This window comes from Triticum aestivum, chromosome 6D (genome assembly GCF_018294505.1).
Source record: "Triticum aestivum cultivar Chinese Spring chromosome 6D, IWGSC CS RefSeq v2.1, whole genome shotgun sequence".
Lineage (NCBI taxonomy): Eukaryota > Viridiplantae > Streptophyta > Magnoliopsida > Poales > Poaceae > Triticum > Triticum aestivum.
The window spans coordinates 10431050-10449937 of record NC_057811.1 but is presented as its reverse complement, the minus strand read 5'-3'; the positions used below and the strand labels follow the sequence as shown (position 1 = coordinate 10449937).

General features: G+C 47.1%; 1 protein-coding gene across 1 annotated transcript; it reads right to left on the bottom strand.

Moving 5' to 3' along the window:
- Nucleotides 1–3266: 3266 nt before the first annotated feature.
- Nucleotides 3267–5858, bottom strand: LOC123140735 (indole-2-monooxygenase-like). The gene is made up of 3 exons (XM_044560018.1): nt 5319–5858; nt 4368–4805; nt 3267–4269 (listed from the first exon to the last, which is right to left on the bottom strand). The coding sequence occupies exons 1-3, from the start codon at nt 5817–5819 to the stop codon at nt 3643–3645; spliced, it is 1566 nt and encodes a 521-aa protein (XP_044415953.1). The 5' UTR covers nt 5820–5858; the 3' UTR covers nt 3267–3642.
- Nucleotides 5859–18888: the final 13030 nt, after the last annotated feature.

The following is an 18888-nucleotide window of genomic DNA, read 5'->3' as shown; positions in this document are numbered from 1 at the left end:
ACAGGAGGGGGAGGGGTATTATACCCCCCGCGCACTGACATGTCAGGCCGCGCTTCGACGCACCCTCTCACCCACTTGCCACGTCCCACGCGCGCCCGTCGCGCACGCACGCGATCGCCGCGGCCGATCCCTATGCCCGACGCGGTCACCTCTCCCTAGTCTTTCGCCAACTAACCCACGCACGCTCGCACACACCAGAGCCTACCACGAGCCGGACCCGACGCGCCCAGCGCGCGCACACACACGTGCACGCGTGCGAAACTGCCGTGGCTTATTGCCTAACAAATCCGAGCATGCTGTCTCTGTCCGGGGAGAGACAGCCTTGCTAATGGTTGGAGTAGATGTCAATCATTTGTTGATTATAAGCGCTCATCAAGGCGACGTTGATCGGTTCAAGCAGGAGATGCTCATGCTCTTCAAGATCCTCGGCAGGCTAAGCTTTTACGTTGGCATCAAGGTTCATCTAAGGCAATGGCTTCATCACCATGCATCAGGCTGTGTACGCTGCCAAGATCGTTCTAATTAAGGACAACGATGGAGGACTGCAACCCTGCCATACTCCCATGGAGGTGCGCTTGAAGCTCCACAGGTCAATCACCAGCCCGCCAGCAGATGCGGCGCTTTCCCGGAGCCTTGTTGGCATGCTCCACTACCTGGTGCGCACCCAGCCGGATATAGCATTCATGGTCGGGTACGTGGCAGGCACCCGCTTCCATGGCTGCCGGTACAAGGAGGCCAAGGCGAAGCCGAAGCTTCGTGGATTCAGTTCAGTGATGCAGATATGGGAGGAGACATAGATGACAGCAAGAGCACATCGGGAATGTTGTTCTTCTGCGGTTCCTCCCCAATCAGCTGGCAGCCAAACAGTTTGAGTACTCTCATGGTGCGACTCGGGGTTCATAGCTGTAGTGACCGCTGCGGCGTGTTTGGTTGCCTGCATGAGGCCAAACCGTGCCCGCGCAGGAAAGAAACAGGTTGTTTGGTTGGCTGCATACACTGTTGAGCCTGCATAGCACGGAACTTAAAGCATCTCTGGGCCTGGCTCGCTGGAAACGGTTAGATCCGCAGTTTTTTGCGAGCCAGGCCGAGGCGAGCGCAAGCGAGCGGGCCCTTGCACAAGTGGAGACGGGAGGGATGCGAGGTGATTACGTGAGGTCTTCTTCATCAGCTTCTCTCTAATCTCCTCTCTTCCTTGGCCCTTTGATCTACACAACGGTGCTTCGATTCGAGGTAAGCTCTACACGAAAAAGATGCACATCAATGCTACGGTTCCCTCCAGGCTCCGTTCGTAGTTTCGTCGGCCGGAAGTTCTTTATTTCGTGTTCCCGTTTGGAGCTATTCTGGACGAATTTTGTCAGATTCGTCGCGCACGATCGATCGTTTGAAATTTCCTTTGACCAGCAGCCTAATCTCGCAGTTCCGCACAACATTCGTGTTGTAAGTTTTTGGTTTCGACAATCGTAGCTTCATCTCTCCTTGAACAGCAGTCTAGTGCACTCGCGCCGCCATGTCAAGCTCCTCTGTCCTCTGCTCAGAGCCCTCCTATTTGTCCCTCTCGACGCCGACGCCCTTCCCCTTGATCTCCTTGCCCGCGTCCTACTACACTAGAGCCATTTCCGGCGTCGCTCATCTCGGCCTACTCTCTGTCGTCCTCCTACTACACTGACGCTGCAATGGCGCGCACACTGCTTTCTTGTGTCCTCTGCCTCCGTGCACATTGCCGTTCGCCACGCCGCCGACGAGGTCGATCATCTCGGCCTCCTCTCTCTCGTCCCACTACACTGGAGTCGTTTTCGGCGTCGATCATCTCGGCCTCCTCTCTCGTCCTACTGCATGGACGATACAATGGCGCGACCACTGCATTCTCCTCCTCTGTCCACTATCTTTGCGCGAGCACCGCAACTAGTTCACCGACGACGTCGCTCGCCATGCCGCCGACGGGGTCGCTCGCCCACGACTCCATGCTCGTCATGCCAGACACGGCACCACGGCCACTATCCACCGCAGTCGCCATGGTCCGACGCACGCTGCATTTCTTCTCCCCCTTCCTCTGCTAGCTCTTAACCCTGTGTGCTAAGTGCAAGTGCTAGCTCTTAATCATACCTCACGCGGGCAACCAAACAGCATGTACTTGTATGCGTCGAGACAATGCAGGCAACCAAACAACGTGCCAAAGTTGATCCCCTAATACAGAAAGTCCATATGCAGGCAACCAAACAACTTGCAGATGTCGCATATGAGGCTGTTTTTCCAGAGCCAGGCTGAGTGGAGAAGGGTATGCAACGCATGTATTGTAGCCGAAGGCAACCAAACACGCCCTTAGGGAGTTTGGATCGGCCGTCTTCTCGGTGATCTATTGAAGGAGGACCCTCTCTAGGCTAAACTTCGCGTCCACAACAAATCTGCCATACAACTTTGCAATAATCATTCAATAGATCACCGAGAAGATGGCCGATCCAATCCTCAAGTATATAATAGTGCATTTTTGGGAATATATAAAGTATATAAAGCATTTTTTTGACAGAATTTGCACACAATTTACAAAAAAACATGCTTTTCTATATTATGCAAGAATAGGTATATAATAGTGTATTTTTCGGGAAAAAGATGTTTCCTAAGAAAGAATGAATTAGTGGCATTGGTATTAGTAAACTTAAAAATGAATTAAATTTTTTACACATAATAAAAATAATTAAGTTTTGTAAGGAAGAATGAATGAGGGGCACTGGTATTACCCTTTAAGAGAAAACAAAACTTGTACATAACTTTGCATTGAAACTATACCTTTTGTATATGCAAAGAATAAGCATATAATTGCATTTTTACACTCTAGTATAATTTACACACATATTGTATTGTACTTGAGTGTATATATTCACACTCACCCAACATTCAAAAAATACCAACATAGAAGAAGAAAACCGAATGGAAAAGAAAACATAAACAAAAGAAAAACTAATACAAATAGAAAAAATAGGGAAGTAACGGGCTTCAAGGCCAATAGAGAAATCTTCAGCCATGGAAGCCATGAAAATTGACAAAAAAAAACAGCCCAAATCTTGACAAAAAATCAACGGTTAAAAAATTGACTTGCCCAATAAATTTCAGGCAACTTACATAGTATTCTTCTGAGATGTGCACAATATAGCAAAAAGAAACTACTGATCCAATCCTCAATGTTCTAGACTCCTAATTTTAATTTTATTTCATATTATATTTTTTGTGAAAGAGTAAAGTAAAAAATAGCAATATGTTCTTGGTCTTTTTCGGCTCTCATTACATGAAATACTTACAACTCCAAAAATCAAAACTGTACCCTGCAAGCCACTCAAAAAATGTAAAACAGCTCAGCGCTGCTGGGAACTTGGAGAGATTGCTATTAGTGCAACAACAAGCAGCTCCAGGTCCATCTCAGCGACAATTGCATGCCAGCGATGGGATCGTGTAAACAATTTTTTTCCTCGGCCTTTTCCTACACCGTACCCATTATTTCAATATATCATAGTGCACTCTGAAACCCATAAATCTTACAACAAAGGCACAATATCTATGCATACAACAATAGTGATTGCAATCTGAAAAGTAGGTAATCAAGCATACATCCAACATACTCCATTGTAGTCTTATATAGCATGATCCCATTTAAACTTGTTTTTGCGCAAGTGCTGGGACAAGAATAAGATTTTCCTTGCGACCCACTGTGACGCCGAAGGACTCTGTCATATTGATTTTTACTGTCCCTGCCGGTAGATCCCAGTTGAAGTGGAACATGAGGTTTGCCAACATTATCTCAACAGTGGCCATTCCAAAGTTCATACCTGGGCACACCCTTCGTCCAGTCCCAAAAGGCAAATAATGAAAATTGTTTCCCATGTAGTCAGGAATCATGGTGCTTCCAACATTTTCCATGAAGCGCTCGGGCATGAACTTCTCTGCGCTCTCCCAGTAGGCAGGGTCCCTTGCTAGAGCCCATCCATTGATGATCACACGGGTACCAGATGGTATGGTGTATCCCTCTATGTCGCAGTCGGCCATCGAGAGGTGAGGCACGAAGAGCGGCACAGGACTGTGTAGCCGGAGCGTCTCTTTGATAACACCCTTCAGGTAGATCATGCCACTCAGATCCTCTTCTTTAACCATTTCCTTCCCCTCTGCTACGCTCCTCACCTCAGCTTGGAGCTTGGTCAACACCTCTGGATTTTGGATTAGCTCAGCCATTGCACAATCCAGCACTATGAATGATGTGTCCGTCCCACCTATGAACATGTCCTGCAAAAATAGAGACCACCATTTTTACATGTCAGTATATCAGTTATGTTTAATTTATATGTATCCAAATATGCGGTTATTTAGTATGACATGCATACCACCAACACGGCCTTGACGTTTTCTCTCGTGAGGTTGTACTCTTGTTGAATGGAGAGCAACACATCGATGAAATCTGTCTCTCCGCCTTGTTTGATTTCATGGTCCAACATCGTGTTCTTGGCATGGTCGTTGATGATCTCATCAAGCAAGTCATCCCATTTCTTTTTTATTCTCTCCGCCCTAGCACACACCATCCTCCTTACCACGTCCAGCCTTGCCAACTTGGGGAAGTAATCCTCCAGGTTGAACCCACCTATGAGCATCGAGCTAGTCTCTACCAGCTCACGGAATAACTCGTTTCGACCGCCACCTCTGAAGGACTTGCCCGACACAGCATGGCAAACAATATCAGTGATGAACGAGCTAAGCAGCTTACTAAGGTCCACTTCAGCGCTCCTGGTGGCTGCCTCGCGGATCCTCGCCATGGCGTGTTGTACCTGTCGATCATTCAACCATGGATGAGTGGACGATCAATAGGGGTCAACGTATACCATGAATTGTGCTGCTTCCGCCCTAGCACCTATCGTTGGTTGTATCGGATGGTTGCTTTGTAATACAAAGCGGGGGAAACTCTTTTTCGTAGTAAAACGTATACCATGAATTGCAAATTTCCATACCGAAAAACGAAGTCAACACTACTTGGAGCTCAGTAACCACTAACCACCACAAGGTTTGCTAGTAGTAGCCTCTCTAGTCGACAATATATCAACGCGGAGTCAAACTTCTCTATGTTTGACAATTAATATATTGAAAACTCGCGACATATTGCAGAAAACTCGCGACATATTGCAGAAAACTCGCGACAATATATCAGCGCGGAGTCAAAACTCGTTATTAGTTTGTCTTGGAAGAAAAATACTTTCACGATATAAAAAATTTCTATCCATATTAATAGAAAAATCTTGTTCTTGGTGACATATTGCAGAAACTACTACTCAGAAACCAATTACCTCTTTTTCACGGGCGAGACGGTGGGAGCCAACTTTCTTGGAACTGAGAAGATGTGTTGCAACGATCTTTCTTATCTGGCGCCAGTGATCCCCGTATGGGGAGAAGGCCATATCAGTTGATCCATAGAAGAGGATGTCAGTCATGGCGGACTGTACCCGGGACGCAAACGCATGGTCGTGCGTGCGAAGAACTGCCATGGCTGCACGAGCGGACGACACAACGAGGCTGGGGACGGCGCCAAGGCGTAGAAGCATGACATCGGGGCCATGCTTCTCGGCGAGACTGCGGAGGGAAATGTGGGGCAGTGAGCCCACAAGGTGGAGGTGGCCGATGAGAGGGAGCTTGTAGGGAGGCGATGGGAGTCTGTGGAGCAGCTTGTCTGCTCTCCTTGTGGTTGTCGTGGACGTGGCAAACCGAAGGATGAGGAGGAGGAGGACAAGAGGGCATACGATGAGCACAAGGACTTCATGCTCATGGAAGCTGCGAAGAACTTGAGCCATGGCTAACTAGCCTGTTTAATGTATTGAGCAAACTTTCTAGCTAGCTAGTGCGATGGCTTGGTGTTTGATTTTCCCGGTAATTTATAGCCCAAGTGCTGCTACTATTTTATAGTTTTTCTTGAGAATTCGTAAAGTATCATTTCTGTTGTCCTCTGTGATGATTTCTCTAGTGGACGGGAACATCTCCTCTGTGATAAATTATAGCCCAAGTGATGCTACTATTTCTATAGTTTTTCTTGGTGTTTGATTTTGAGATAGACGAAGTGTCACACAGGCGTCTCGTAGTGGACTGGAACATCTTCTCCCACTGAACGGGCATCGTCGGAAAGTCTGAAATAAATTCAAAAAATATAAGCACCAATGTTAAGCCTAGAATTCAAACTCTGATGGGTTAGGGATACCGCTGTCCTCCTAATCTTTCAATCACGGATTAGCTCGCGAAATCAATTTGGAGTTGATTCCCTCCTTGTGCGTCACAGATTAATCCAATTTATGTATCGCACATGCGACGTCAGATCAGATGGTCTACCATTGATTGAATGCCTGGATGGAATCACAAAACATCGGATGCTTGAACATAGCTTTTTTTTTCTTTAGTGTACCACGTCTGTACTTCTGAGCTTCTTCCTTTGGATGCTTAGGTGCCCCAAAAAACAAATGAAGTCACAAGAAAGAACCTCTTCGCTCTAGCTTGTGCCCCAATCTGACTTCTCTTCCATCGGGCTAGCTCACCAAGACCGGCCATAGGCCCTGTTTGAATACTCTAACTTAACTAAAGATTAGAGTTAGTTTCTAACTCATGACTAACCCTAAACTAACTCTAGCCAAATAGGTGTTTGGATGATAGGGTTAGATTGACAATAAATGCAAAAAAAAAAACTAGCTCTAATTAGCACCACTCGGGTGGGATAGTTTTTTGGGTGGGATAGTTTTTTGGGTGGGATAGTTTTTTGCGTGGAGCCAACGAGAAACGCATGGCAGGTAGTGATCGCCGGCGAGGGCGGTGACTGGTGTCACGGGCGGCGAACCGGCGGTGTTGGAGGCGGTGCTTCGAGGTTGCACGTTCGCTCATTCATGGTGGGTGCCGGCGGGTCACCGCTCTCTTTTCCAGCTGGCACCGTCAGTTTTGTTTTTGAGAGATAAAACGACATGAGAAGCCCCGATCCAACGGCCATACGTGCATGCATCCAACGCCTGTGCGATGACGGGCCCAAATTTGGCCCGGCCGACAGGCGGCTAGCAATGGCATGTTAACAAACAATTCGTAACATGCTACTCCAAAACTAATGCAAACCATCGACCTTTCGACACTGCATGTTGTACGAGGATAGTGGCAGGGGAGGAGGCCATGCATAGTCTCAAACAAATTGATAAAATTTGATCGGTACCAGAAGCAGGCGTTAAGTTCCTATCAGCTACCTGCTACCTCGTCCACGAGTCAACGGTTGTCCAGCTCCAAATATACTACTCCTTCCATTTCACAATGTAATGCGTCCGCGTTTTTCGAGATTCAAGTTTGACCGTAAATTTAACTATCGAGACCGACTGCGGCGGGAGCAAAAATTATCCCACTGAATTCGTATTTTCCTATTTTCAATATGAACTCAGTGATTTTTTTCCTTCCGCCGCAGTCAGTCTCGTTGGTTAAATTTACGGTCAAACTTGAATCTTGGGAAGCGCAGGCACCCTATATTATGGAACAGGGGGAGTACTACGCTCCCCGTACGAATCTTTCGTGATATAGCTATATAACAAAGAGCGTATTAATGATGTAGCTATAATAATCTGTGCTCTGTTGTACGGGGAGATTCTTGTGCAAACCTTTACAAAATTCCTAGTACTAGACTACTAGTTTATACTAGACCTAGATGGCTACTGTGTCCACATGGTGGCCGATCAAATGCAGATCTCAAGAGACATGGGAGAATGCGTACATGATTTATGAGATCCACTCGGCATTATTTTATGCATGATTAAGTACACTAACATGTTACATGCATGTGTGGGGTGAGTATTAAGGATGGTTACATTAGACATTTGAAATGATAATGTCGACTGATAAATGATGTATGGAGTACTTGTTTCGTCATAGGTAATTTAATAAATTGATACGCTAATCTACCCAGTCAGTGTCATGGTTACTTAGCCAACTACTAAAACAAAAATACAAATTAATACATCCCTTGAAATATAATAGAAGGTGCCTTGGACATTAACATGGTCTACAAGGTTGTGTTTTGAACATTAGTTCTTACGGAAGTATGTTACATCAAATCAAAGTAAGTATGGACGGAGCTTTCTCGGGGGCAGATGGCTCAGCAGCGGCGGGGATGGTGCTGCGAAGAAGTGACGGTAGTGTCATCTTTGCAGCGTATCAGTGTATTTTTAACTGCAATGACGCCCTAGAAGCCGAACTACATGCTCTAATGCAAGGAATGGCCCTTGCTAATCAGCATTGTGAGGGGCCTGTCATTGTTCAAACCGACTCATCAGAAGCAATGTTGGCAATGAAGGGGGACAGTCTTTGTTTTTCTGCTTATGGATATTTGGTGGCTGAAATTCAGCATCATATGGGTGTAAGAGAGTTTATTCCGTCGAAAATTAAGCGTGAGCAAAATAGGGTAGCAGATCGATTGGCTTTGTATAGTCGTACGGAGAGTACTACTGCTGCATGGCTAGGTAGAGGTCCACCATGTGAGGAGGAACTTTTGCCTCTGGATTGTAACCCTGTGATTTTGGAATAAAATCCCTTTTACCCTTGCAAAAAAAAAAGTAAGCACAATAGCACATTAATCTTAGGTACCACTTCATTCGTGACTGTGTGAAGAATGGTATGATTGCAGTTGATTATATCAGTACACAGGAGCAGCCTCACAAAATCGTTCGGACATGCGTGCTTCTAGGAGCTGCACACGCAAATTGGCATCGTCGAGATCATGCAGTTTCACTGTTAAGTTTTAGTAACTCTAGCTGGTCATCTACTTTCGAGTCGAGTTTTCAGTTAAGTTCAATCAACCATCACGAGCTGACAGTCCTTCATCCGTAAATCACAGCTCACCTTGTCCAATCGTGTGTTCTTCTTCAGCACAGATGCCGGCTGCATTCAAAATTTTGCTCTTATAGTATCCAGTACACAACAAACATTAATACAGAAAAGAACTGAAAGTCCGTTCAATTTTTAAAAATATTCAAGAACAGCGGCACATCAGTAACGTGATTACATACTAATCACAGATTTCACATATTGCCTAGCTAGGTCTGTCTTTTCTCCGTTCAATGGACTAAACTATGGTAGTATAGAGAGGTTAACTATTTCTACACATATAAAACTGCAAGGAAAAACATGAGTGTATTATACTCCATATAAAGTATGTACACCATTTGTTTTGCGGTTGCGTAGTGTCATTGATCTGCCCACTTAGCTAGGAATCCATGCACTCGATGTCAGGGTGGACTGTACAAATCGGTCGAAATCAGGATATACATATGTATTAGAGGTAAAATAAGAAGATCATTTCGATTCTAAGAAGTAATTATGGGATTTTCAGTTATCCACATGTTTTTTTCTTCAAACTATTATGTTTCTTTGATACCATTTGTTGAATTCAAACCTATTATGTTTGTTTCACCATGTTGGTCACCAGCTCACCATGTGCACGAAAAAAGAAAATCAATTGTAAAAACAATAGCCTGATGTGAAACCTGCCCCTAACTAACACACATGGATCTAGGGCGACTTACATATCCGATTTTCGTTAGCAAAGTTCAGAATCTGGCAACATAAATTCTTTGTGACCAGCACATCCATTTTTCTGCTGTAAAATCAACAAGCTTGTGGATGTAAATGCAAGGGGAGAAACTATCTTCCTTCTCTTCTTTGAAAAATTAGCTACATAGTGTGATATCTAATCATGGGTAAATCTCGAGTTGACTTTGTTTGGATGTGAAGCTGGGAATGACAACGATAATCTACCTAAGACCGAGTAATTTAATCACTCTATGTCTTCAAATAAGGCTGGCATCTATGGAAGCCAAATTTTTAATTATTTTGAAGATTGTTAAACAATACTTACCGATAATTACTGTATCAAAACCAATCGATCTGTCATGACATATATTCTTTTAGCCCATACTTACTTTGATTTGATGTAGCATACTTCCCTAAGAATTAATGTTCAAAACACCCTTGTAGACCATGTTAATGTCCAAGGCACCTTATATAATATTTCAAGGGATGTATTAATTTGTATTTTTGTTTTAGTAGTTGTGCTAAGTAGCCATGACACTGACTGGGTAGATTAGTGTATCAATTTATTAAAATTACCTATGACGAAACAAGTACTCCATACATCAGTGGACATTATCATTTCACATGTATAATGTAAGCATTCTTAATACTCACCCAACACGTGCATGTAACATGTTAGTTTACTCAATCGTGCATAAAATAATGCCGAGTGGATTTCATAAACCATGTACGCATTCTCCAATGCCTCTTGAGATTTGCATTTGATCGGCCACCATGTGTACACAGTAGCCATCTAGGTCAAGATCAAATAGAACTAGTATAAACCAGTAGTCTAGCACTAGGAATTTTGTAAAGGTTTGCACAAGAATCTCCCCGTACAGCAGAGCACAGATTATTAATTATAGCTACATCACTAATAGGTTCTTTGTTATATAGCTATATCATACGAAAGATTCGTACGGGAGCTTGTAGTAGTATATTTGGAGCTGGCCAACTTTTGATTCCTGGACGAGGTAGCAGGTAGCTGATAGGAACTTAACGCTGTCTTCTGGTACCGATCAAATTTTATCAATTTGTTTGAGACTATGGCCTCCTCCCCTGCCAAAGGTTATCCTCGTACAACATGTGGTGTCGAAAGGTCTATGGTTTGCATTAGTTTTGGAGTAGCATGTTATGAATTGTTTCTTAATAGCCAGTGCTAGCCAACAGTCGGCCGGCCCAAATTTGTGCAGGTCACTGAGCAGGCATTGCATGCGTGCACGTATGGCGGGGTTTCTCATGTCGTTGTCTCTCCCAAAAACAAATCCGAGGACGCCATGGAGAAAAGGAGCAGCGGGGCCGCCGGCACTTGCCATGGACGACCGAACGACCAACCTCGAGGGACCGCTGGTTCGCCTGCCCGCGACACCGGTCACCGCCCTCGCAGGCGATCACTGCCTCCCATGTGTTTCTCGTTGGTTTCACGCATGCAACACCGAGCGCCAGCATGTTGCAGTCAATATGGCGACGGTCGCAACTCCGGTTAACGACGGGGCGCAGCTCTGATGGCGGTGGTCACCGGCCGCAGCACACATGGACGAGCTTGTAGTGTACCTCCCTCGGTTGCTGGTCGCAACAAAACCGTCTGCCGCTCGTAGCAAACACCGACAACGGTTGCAGCAAAAGGAGTCGTCATCGTTGGCCACCGCTCACCGCCTCAGCAACTCGGCTTGCCGGTTCCAGTAAAAAATCTCCTTCGTTGCTGAGCCACCAACACATGCTCTCTAAAAAAAACACGACACGTAGCCAGCCAGCCAGACCGTAGGATCTGCCTACATCCTACAGCGAGCGCTCAGCCGGCCGAAGCTTCGGCCGGCCAGCCGTATTTTGTCGTTTGCCTTCTTAACAAAACGATGGCCGGCCTTGGTGAGCTTTTTTGATAAAGGGCGATTTTATTATCTCATAATGTAGCATTAAGGGGATACAAAACATTATGAGTAACACCCGGCCTCTGCATAACTAAGATGCACATAGCCAAATTCAAAAGTCTGACAAAAAACATGAAATATAAACCGACATATCGGCAACAGTAGAGTCCTATAGACCGACACTATGCCTATGTCGAAGGTTGTGGTGGATCGATCCGGAGGTTATGCTGCCACCCATGTTGGGAAAAACCTCCGTAGCCACCTGCTCCAACCGCGTACACACCGTCTTGAACAGCGATTGGTGCTCCGATCGTTGTAGCATAGACCACGTATGAAACGAGTGCGTACAACGGAAAATAACATGCAGAGGAGAAGCATTTTCTCCATTAAAAACCAAATCGTTTCTACATAGCCAGAGCGACCAAATTAAGGCGTACGCTCCCATCCTTATAACCGCTTTAAACCTATTTGAAATACCGTCCCATCAGCGATCAAATATATTGGCAACACTTGTGGGCGGATATAAATTTGACGCTATTTGGATGATTGACCACGTAGAACGTGCAAACTTGCATTGGAAAAAGAGGTGTTTGATTGTCTCGTCGTGAGTACAAAAACAACACTTCTTACTCCCTGGCCAGTTGCGTCGTGCGAGGTTGTCTTTGGTCAACACAACTCCCTTACGAAGATACCACATGAAAATTTTCACTTTTAGTGGAATCTTGGACTTCCAAATTTTCTTGTTATTACTCACTGGTACCTCAGAATGTGTGAGCGCACGGTACATAGAGTCTACTGTAAAAGACCCTGATGTAGTAAGGTTCCAGCGAAACACATCCCGACCTTGTGTCAGGTTAATCGAATCCAACCGGGACAAAAGATTATGCCATGACAGAAGTCTGGGGCCAATCAAATCCCGCCTAAACGAAATGTTCGGCGGGGATGAACTGAGCACGTGCGCAATAGTGTTGTTCTTATCGCGAGCAATGTTATATAAGGCTGGATATTGTTCTCTGAGACTGGCATTGCCTAGCCAGATGTCTTCCCAGAATCGAATCTCCGACCCGTCTTTTATCGCGAAAGACCCAAAGCGAAAGAGATGTTTCTTTGCCGCCATTAGGCCAGCCCAGAAGTGCGAGTCACCAGGTTTCCAATATGCCTGGGACACCGCCTTTTGGCCTAGATACTTGTTGCGCAACATGGTTTGCCAAACACCATCCTCAGTAAGAAGTTTGAACAACCATTTACTGAGCAAGGCCTCATTCTTGACCTGTAGGTCATGAATTCCAAGGCCGCCTTGGTCTTTTGGCCTACAAACCATGCTCCATTTGGCCAACCGATATTTTTTCTTTTCTCCATCTCCTTGCCAAAAAAATCTGGATCTAAAATAATCCAATCTTTGCAGGACCCCTTTTGGGAGTTGGAAGAAAGAAAGCATATAGAGAACCATATTTGTGAGAACGGAGTTAATCAAAACCAGCCGTCCTCCAACTGAGAGCAGCTTGCCTTTCCAACTGCTCAATCGTTTCTCTAGACGCTCCTCTACATGCTTCCACTCTGTAATGGTGAGACGCCGATAGTGGATCGGTATTCCCAAATATTTAATCGGGAATTGGCCATGTGCGCAACCAAAGAGGTCAGCATAATCGGCAGCCGCCTCAACGGCTTCTCCAAAGCAGAAAAGTTCACTTTTATGGAAGTTAATTTTGAGACCCGACATTTGCTCAAACGCTGAGAGCAAGAGTTTTAGGTTTCGAGCCTTGTCTAGGTCATGTTCCATAAAAAGAATTGTGTCATCGGCGTATTGCAGAATAGAGAGGCCACCATCCACAAGATGTGGCACTACTCCTTCTATCTGGCCGTCCTGCTTAGCACGCTCAATCAGAATAGCCAACATGTCAGCAACAATGTTAAATAACATTGGAGACATGGAGTCACCCTGTCGTAGTCCTTTTTTTGTCTGAAAGTAATGGCCTACATCATCATTGACTTTGATGGCCACACTACCTCCAGTTACAAAATTTTGGATCCACTGACGCCATTTATCGGAGAAACCTTTCATTCTTAGGGCTTGTTGGAGGAAAGACCATTTGACCTTGTCATAGGCTTTTTCAAAGTCAATTTTGAAAACTACTCCACTCATGTTTTTCCGGTGCATCTCGTGAACGGTCTCATGCAAAATTACTACGCCATCGAGTATATTCCTTCCTTGCATGAACGCCGTTTGAGATGGCCGAACAACATGATCAGCTACCGAGTTTAACCTATTTGTGGCCACTTTGGTGAAAATCTTGAAGCTAACATTAAGGAGGCATATGGGTCTGAACTGTTGGATCCGTTCGGCCTCCTTAATCTTGGGCAACAAGACAATCTCGCCAAAATTAAGTCTAAATAGGTCTAGTCGGTCGGCATGAAGACAATTGAACAAATCCAAAAGGTCGGTCTTGATGATATCCCAAAAATTCTGATAGAATTCTGCGGGGAAACCATCTGGCCCTGGAGCTTTGTTATGTTCCATTTGGAACACCGCCGCTCTCACCTCCTCTTCCGAGAATGGTGCCGTTAGGATATCATTTTCTTCTGCCGTGACTTGTGGAATATCATCCGTTCGGGTCTCGTCAAGGGTGAAGTTCCCTTCAACTGACGCTCCAAACAGAGATTTGTAGTATTTGGTGATATACTTCTTGAGCTCCTCCTGTCCTTCGATCCGCCCCTCATCTTGTTGGAGACTGTAAATACATTTTTTCCTATGCCGCCCATTGGCGATCAATTGGAAGTATTTTGTATTACTATCACCCATCAAGATGAAGTCAGCTTTGGATCTCTGGTAGTATTTGATCTCCTCTTCTCGCAAAAGACGTGCAACCTTCTCGTTAGATTGATTTTTCAGCTCAATCTCTTGTTGAGATAAGGTGCGCGTCTCTGCAATTTTGTCGAGGTCATCAATAATGGTAGAGAGTCTTTGTTTTTCTTTTTTATATATCCCGTTGATGTGTTTCGCCCATCCAGTGAGGTGTTTCCTCATGGCCCTTATTTTAAAGTTCCATCTCTGAATAGGCGTACGACCAACAGCGGGCTTCTCCCAAACATTCTTGATTATGTCTACAAATCCATCCCGATGCAGCCATCCCAATTCAAATTTGAAAGGGCGACGGACGTTTGGCTTCGTAGAGTTAGAATCCAGAATTATGGGTGCATGATCCGATAACGCCTCGATACGCTCTAGGGCTCGCACGGTTACCAGAGGAAATTTTAGTTCCCATTCGGTGTCCATGAGTACCCTATCGAGTTTCTCGTATGTCGGCACAGATCGGTTATTAGCCCAGGTGAACTGCCGCCCCGACATACTGGCCTCCCGAAGATTCAAACTGTCTATCACAGCATTGAATATGAAAGGCCAATGAGTGTCGAAGCGGTCATTATTTTTCTCTTGCTGGTACCTAAGGATATTAAAGTCCCCTCCAATAAGCATTGGATATGGGTTATCCTTAACCAGGTTCACCAATTCACGAAGGAAGGCCGATTTATGCTCATCTTGGGCAGCCCCATAGACTGCGACCAGGCTCCATGTAAAATTATCAGCTCTGTTTCGTAAGTGAAATTTCATATGAAATTCACCAGTCGAAAAAGCCAACAAGTCCATGGTGGTGGTCTGTATCCCAAGAAGGATTCCTCCAGACCTTCCACGAGCTGGCAGACTATGCCACGTGTAGTCGAAACCACCTGATAGGTGATCAGGGACATGCGGGCGGAAGTCACATTTACCAGCCTCCGAAATTGCCACAAAATCCAACCCATGTTCGTGCACACAATCACCAACGTGTTTATGTTTAGCCAAGTCTGAGAGACCTCTGCTATTCCAAAACATGCCTCTCATGTGGAAACTCGGGTCGGTGTTGAACATTTCGCCTTCTTGGGCTGTTTTTGTTTCTTTTTAGAGGAATGCGATTTAGATTTTCGCGAAGACGCTGTGAAGTCACAGAACATGGACCTAGGTCTTGCGTCATCCAAACCAACCTCGGTAACCTCACCAACCAAGTGGGAGACAAGCGGACCATTATATTTGGCATCCGCTTCATCCTCATCCTCGGTTTCGGGGTTAGGTAGGGCGCTATTACACTTTGGAGAAACCTTTAGACGGTCAATCTCCATATGTTTAAGTGCTCCAACCGAAAGATTAATTTCATTATCATTCTTTCCCATGGATATACCAACATTTTTAAGGCTACAGGAAATGTTAGTAGTAATCTTGACATGCATAGATTGTTAGCCGCATGCATACAGGAGCGTGGATCACGGTCAGTTAGCCGGGCCATATTCAGTTGGTTGGCTGGCTTGATGTGTTCAGGTTGTTGGCTAGCTTTGTGCATGAAATTGTGAGTGGACTCGGTCATTAGAGGATAACCACCACGATGGAGTAGTGGCCGGTGTGTTGGCCGGATCGTGCGTGCATGGATGCATGCAAGTTAGTTGGATTAGTAGGAGTTAGCAGCCGAGTGGCGGCTGGCCAGTGCGTGTGTGACTCTTTTGTACTGGTATTTAAAGTGATCAGGTGAATGAGAAAGAGCGGCCGTGAGGGCTGGAGAAACAATGTAGCCACTGTGTGATCACCAAGGGAGCCTCTTGGCAAAGCTTGTGAGTTCTTCCTTGGTGCATGTGTGCGTGGGTGTGTGTGGAGTTTCTCCTTGTGTGAGGCAAGAGGTAGAAGAAGAGCGGCGTCGATGGAGGCGGCGCCAACAGGAAATACGAGTATCCAAAAATGAAAGAAAAGATTTAGCGGGCGAGATACCTGGCGTGGAGTCCAAATTCCTCGAGGCTTGGCGTCGCATTGCCTTAGCTAGTGAATGTTCATCTGTCGAAGAGGAACCATCTGCGGAGACGGCGTGACGGTTACTACGCCGAAGCGGCGAAGCCAGCCCTCCAGACATAGTACCCATCGGTGTCTTCGGTCGAGCCGTTGGTGTTGGTTGCTGCGAAATCGGCGGGCTCTGATCTGTCCCTAAGGTCGGTGAAGAGGGACGTGCCGCAGGTCCCACCGGCACGATCGCCACGGGTGCCGGGGCCGAGCCAATCGGACAATCCGCTAATGGACCGAGAGGAACCACGCCAACCGGAGCAGGAGCTGAAGAAGCCTCCACGGGTGACATCTTGGAACCTTGCGCGCGGACCGGAGCAGGATCGTCAACATGCACTGCTGGCGGTGCGCCCGTACCCACGACCGGCTGCACGAGCGCGGAAGATGCAGCACCGGCTGGCTGCACTACTGACGGTGCTCCCTCAACCATGGCCGGCAGCACTGCATGCAGGCCACTGTGCGCATGCACACATGCAGCCACACCTGGGTGTGCAGCCGCATCAAGCAGCAAGAGTGCTTCAATTCCCGTAATGGATGTAGTATCTCCCTGTTGGTCAACTCCAGTACCAGCCGCCACGGTGGTGTCCACATCGAGGTCAGCTCCTGCATCAGTCTACGAAGGAGCGTCCGATGCGTTCACAAAGCGATTATTGGACTGAGCAGCAGATGACGTATTGGACTGGGCAGCACCCCTTTCAGAATTTTTCCCATTTTTGTTCGCATCTTGATCAGGCAAAACATCATCTCGGTTAGCCCCGTGGTCTGGACCGTCATCATCGTGCTCCCAGATGCGAGGGATGAAATCATCTTCGGGTATGAAATCGTCCTCCTCAAGCACCAACCGAAGATTGTACCCGTTAAGCTTGACATAAACCCCAGCCGAGACCGAGGCAAGACCTGCACCATCTTCTTTTTTAAACATGTTTAAATTCAGAACCGCCACCTGGATGCGCACAATGCCACGACGGCGCAAGCATACCAAGTCAACATCCTGAGTAGCACCGATGACGGATCCCACTGCCCACAAACCAAGAAAGTGACGAAGTGGCGGTGGAACACCAGTTACATGTACCCAAACTGGCTTTAGCGGATTATAAGATGGTCTGACATCTGATTCTGATTTTCATTCACTGATAGCAATTACCACATCATGAGACTTGACTTTGAACTGAAAAGCAGCAGCTCTCTCTAGAACCTCCATAGATGGGAAAGCAACCAGGAATGCATCATTGCCATGGGGAACGGCCTCCCACTTCCAAGGAGTTAGGATCGAGGAAATTTTTGCAATCTCAGTCTCCACAACAGCAGCTGTGACCGAACCTCCAGATATCTTTACCAGACCAGTCGGTGAGGATGGTGGTGCAAGGTGTTCCCTGAAAACCGAGTCCGGCAGGTGCACAAACATAGCCTCATTAAGACCAACACCCCTGAAAGATGCCATTGGCTTCGGCTGCTTCAACACAGAACAACGATGCAGAGTGTGCTTATAGTTATTACAAATATAACAGTGGTGCGTAATGGTGCAATCTTTTGAGAGATGATCATCATTCCTGCACCTATAACACCACAAATTTGCTTTCTTTGCTACACGACCCAGCTCGGAAGTGTCCGCCTGAGACGCCGCCGCAACGGGGTTGTGCTGCATAGGCGGCACAGGTGCGGCGCTCGAAGGCGGAGCGAAGATCGGAGGCCCTGAGGTTGGCGGAGAACGAACCCTGTTACTCTTTCTCTTTTTCTTTTTCGTACGGCTGGACGAAGGTACAACAACCTGCTGCAGGGGCACTCCGAAGGCAAACGGCCCCGAGGAAACTGAGAGCAAGGCGGCCTGCCCGACCGCGATAGCCGAGCCTCCCACCTGCGGCGGCCCAGCCGAGCGGCCGAATCCGGCGAAACGCTGCTGAGGGTCCAGTGCGGCTGTGGCGTTAGGGTTCTGCGGAGGCACCTTGACAGGAGGCGGCCCTGAAGGCTGGCCGCCCTTGTGAGACGGAGATGGCCCAGAAGGCTGGCCACCCTTGGATGGCGGACGAGCCTGGCCGGCCATGGAGGCGGAGGTCGGGGCGCAGAGAACAGACGCGTACGAAGGCCTTGGCGGCGGACGGGAGCAGCGATCTGGAGGCGACTCGGAGACAGCAAGATGGTCCCATGCACCAACGGAGCCCGATCTATGGGAAAAGTCAGCACAACGGGGCCACTCCAGCTTCCTCATGGGACCACCTGTCATGGACGCATCCTGCATGGCCCTGGTTGTCGACGCCGTGATCGCGGCCTCCTTCGAAGAATGCGGATCGCGATCCGCCTCCGCAATCTCCTCCACCACGGCCGGAGAAGAGGCCACCGCCGGGATGAACGCACCCAGCGCGACGGGCTGCACCACGCGAGGGCGCGGGAGTGGCCCCTTCCAAGGCCTAATGTGCACCCCGCGGGCAGCCGTTCGAGGTGTCCCCGCCGTCGAGCCAGGTGCTTGGCGTTCCGGCGAACTTCTGCATGCAAACGACACACCATTACGTGAAACGGAACTGCCGCTCACCTGGTCATTAGATGCCTTCGGCGGTGAAGATC

Excerpts from the sequence above, each read along its gene's own strand:
- LOC123140735 (XM_044560018.1), bottom strand. The coding sequence starts at position 5,819 with ATGGCTCAAGTTCTTCGCAGCTTCCATGAGCATGAAGTCCTTGTGCTC. Across the intron at positions 4,806-5,318 it reads GTCTCGCCCGTGAAAAAGAG|GTACAACACGCCATGGCGAG; the intron begins GTAATTGGTTTC and ends AATGATCGACAG. Across the intron at positions 4,270-4,367 it reads ACGTCAAGGCCGTGTTGGTG|GACATGTTCATAGGTGGGAC; the intron begins GTATGCATGTCA and ends CTATTTTTGCAG.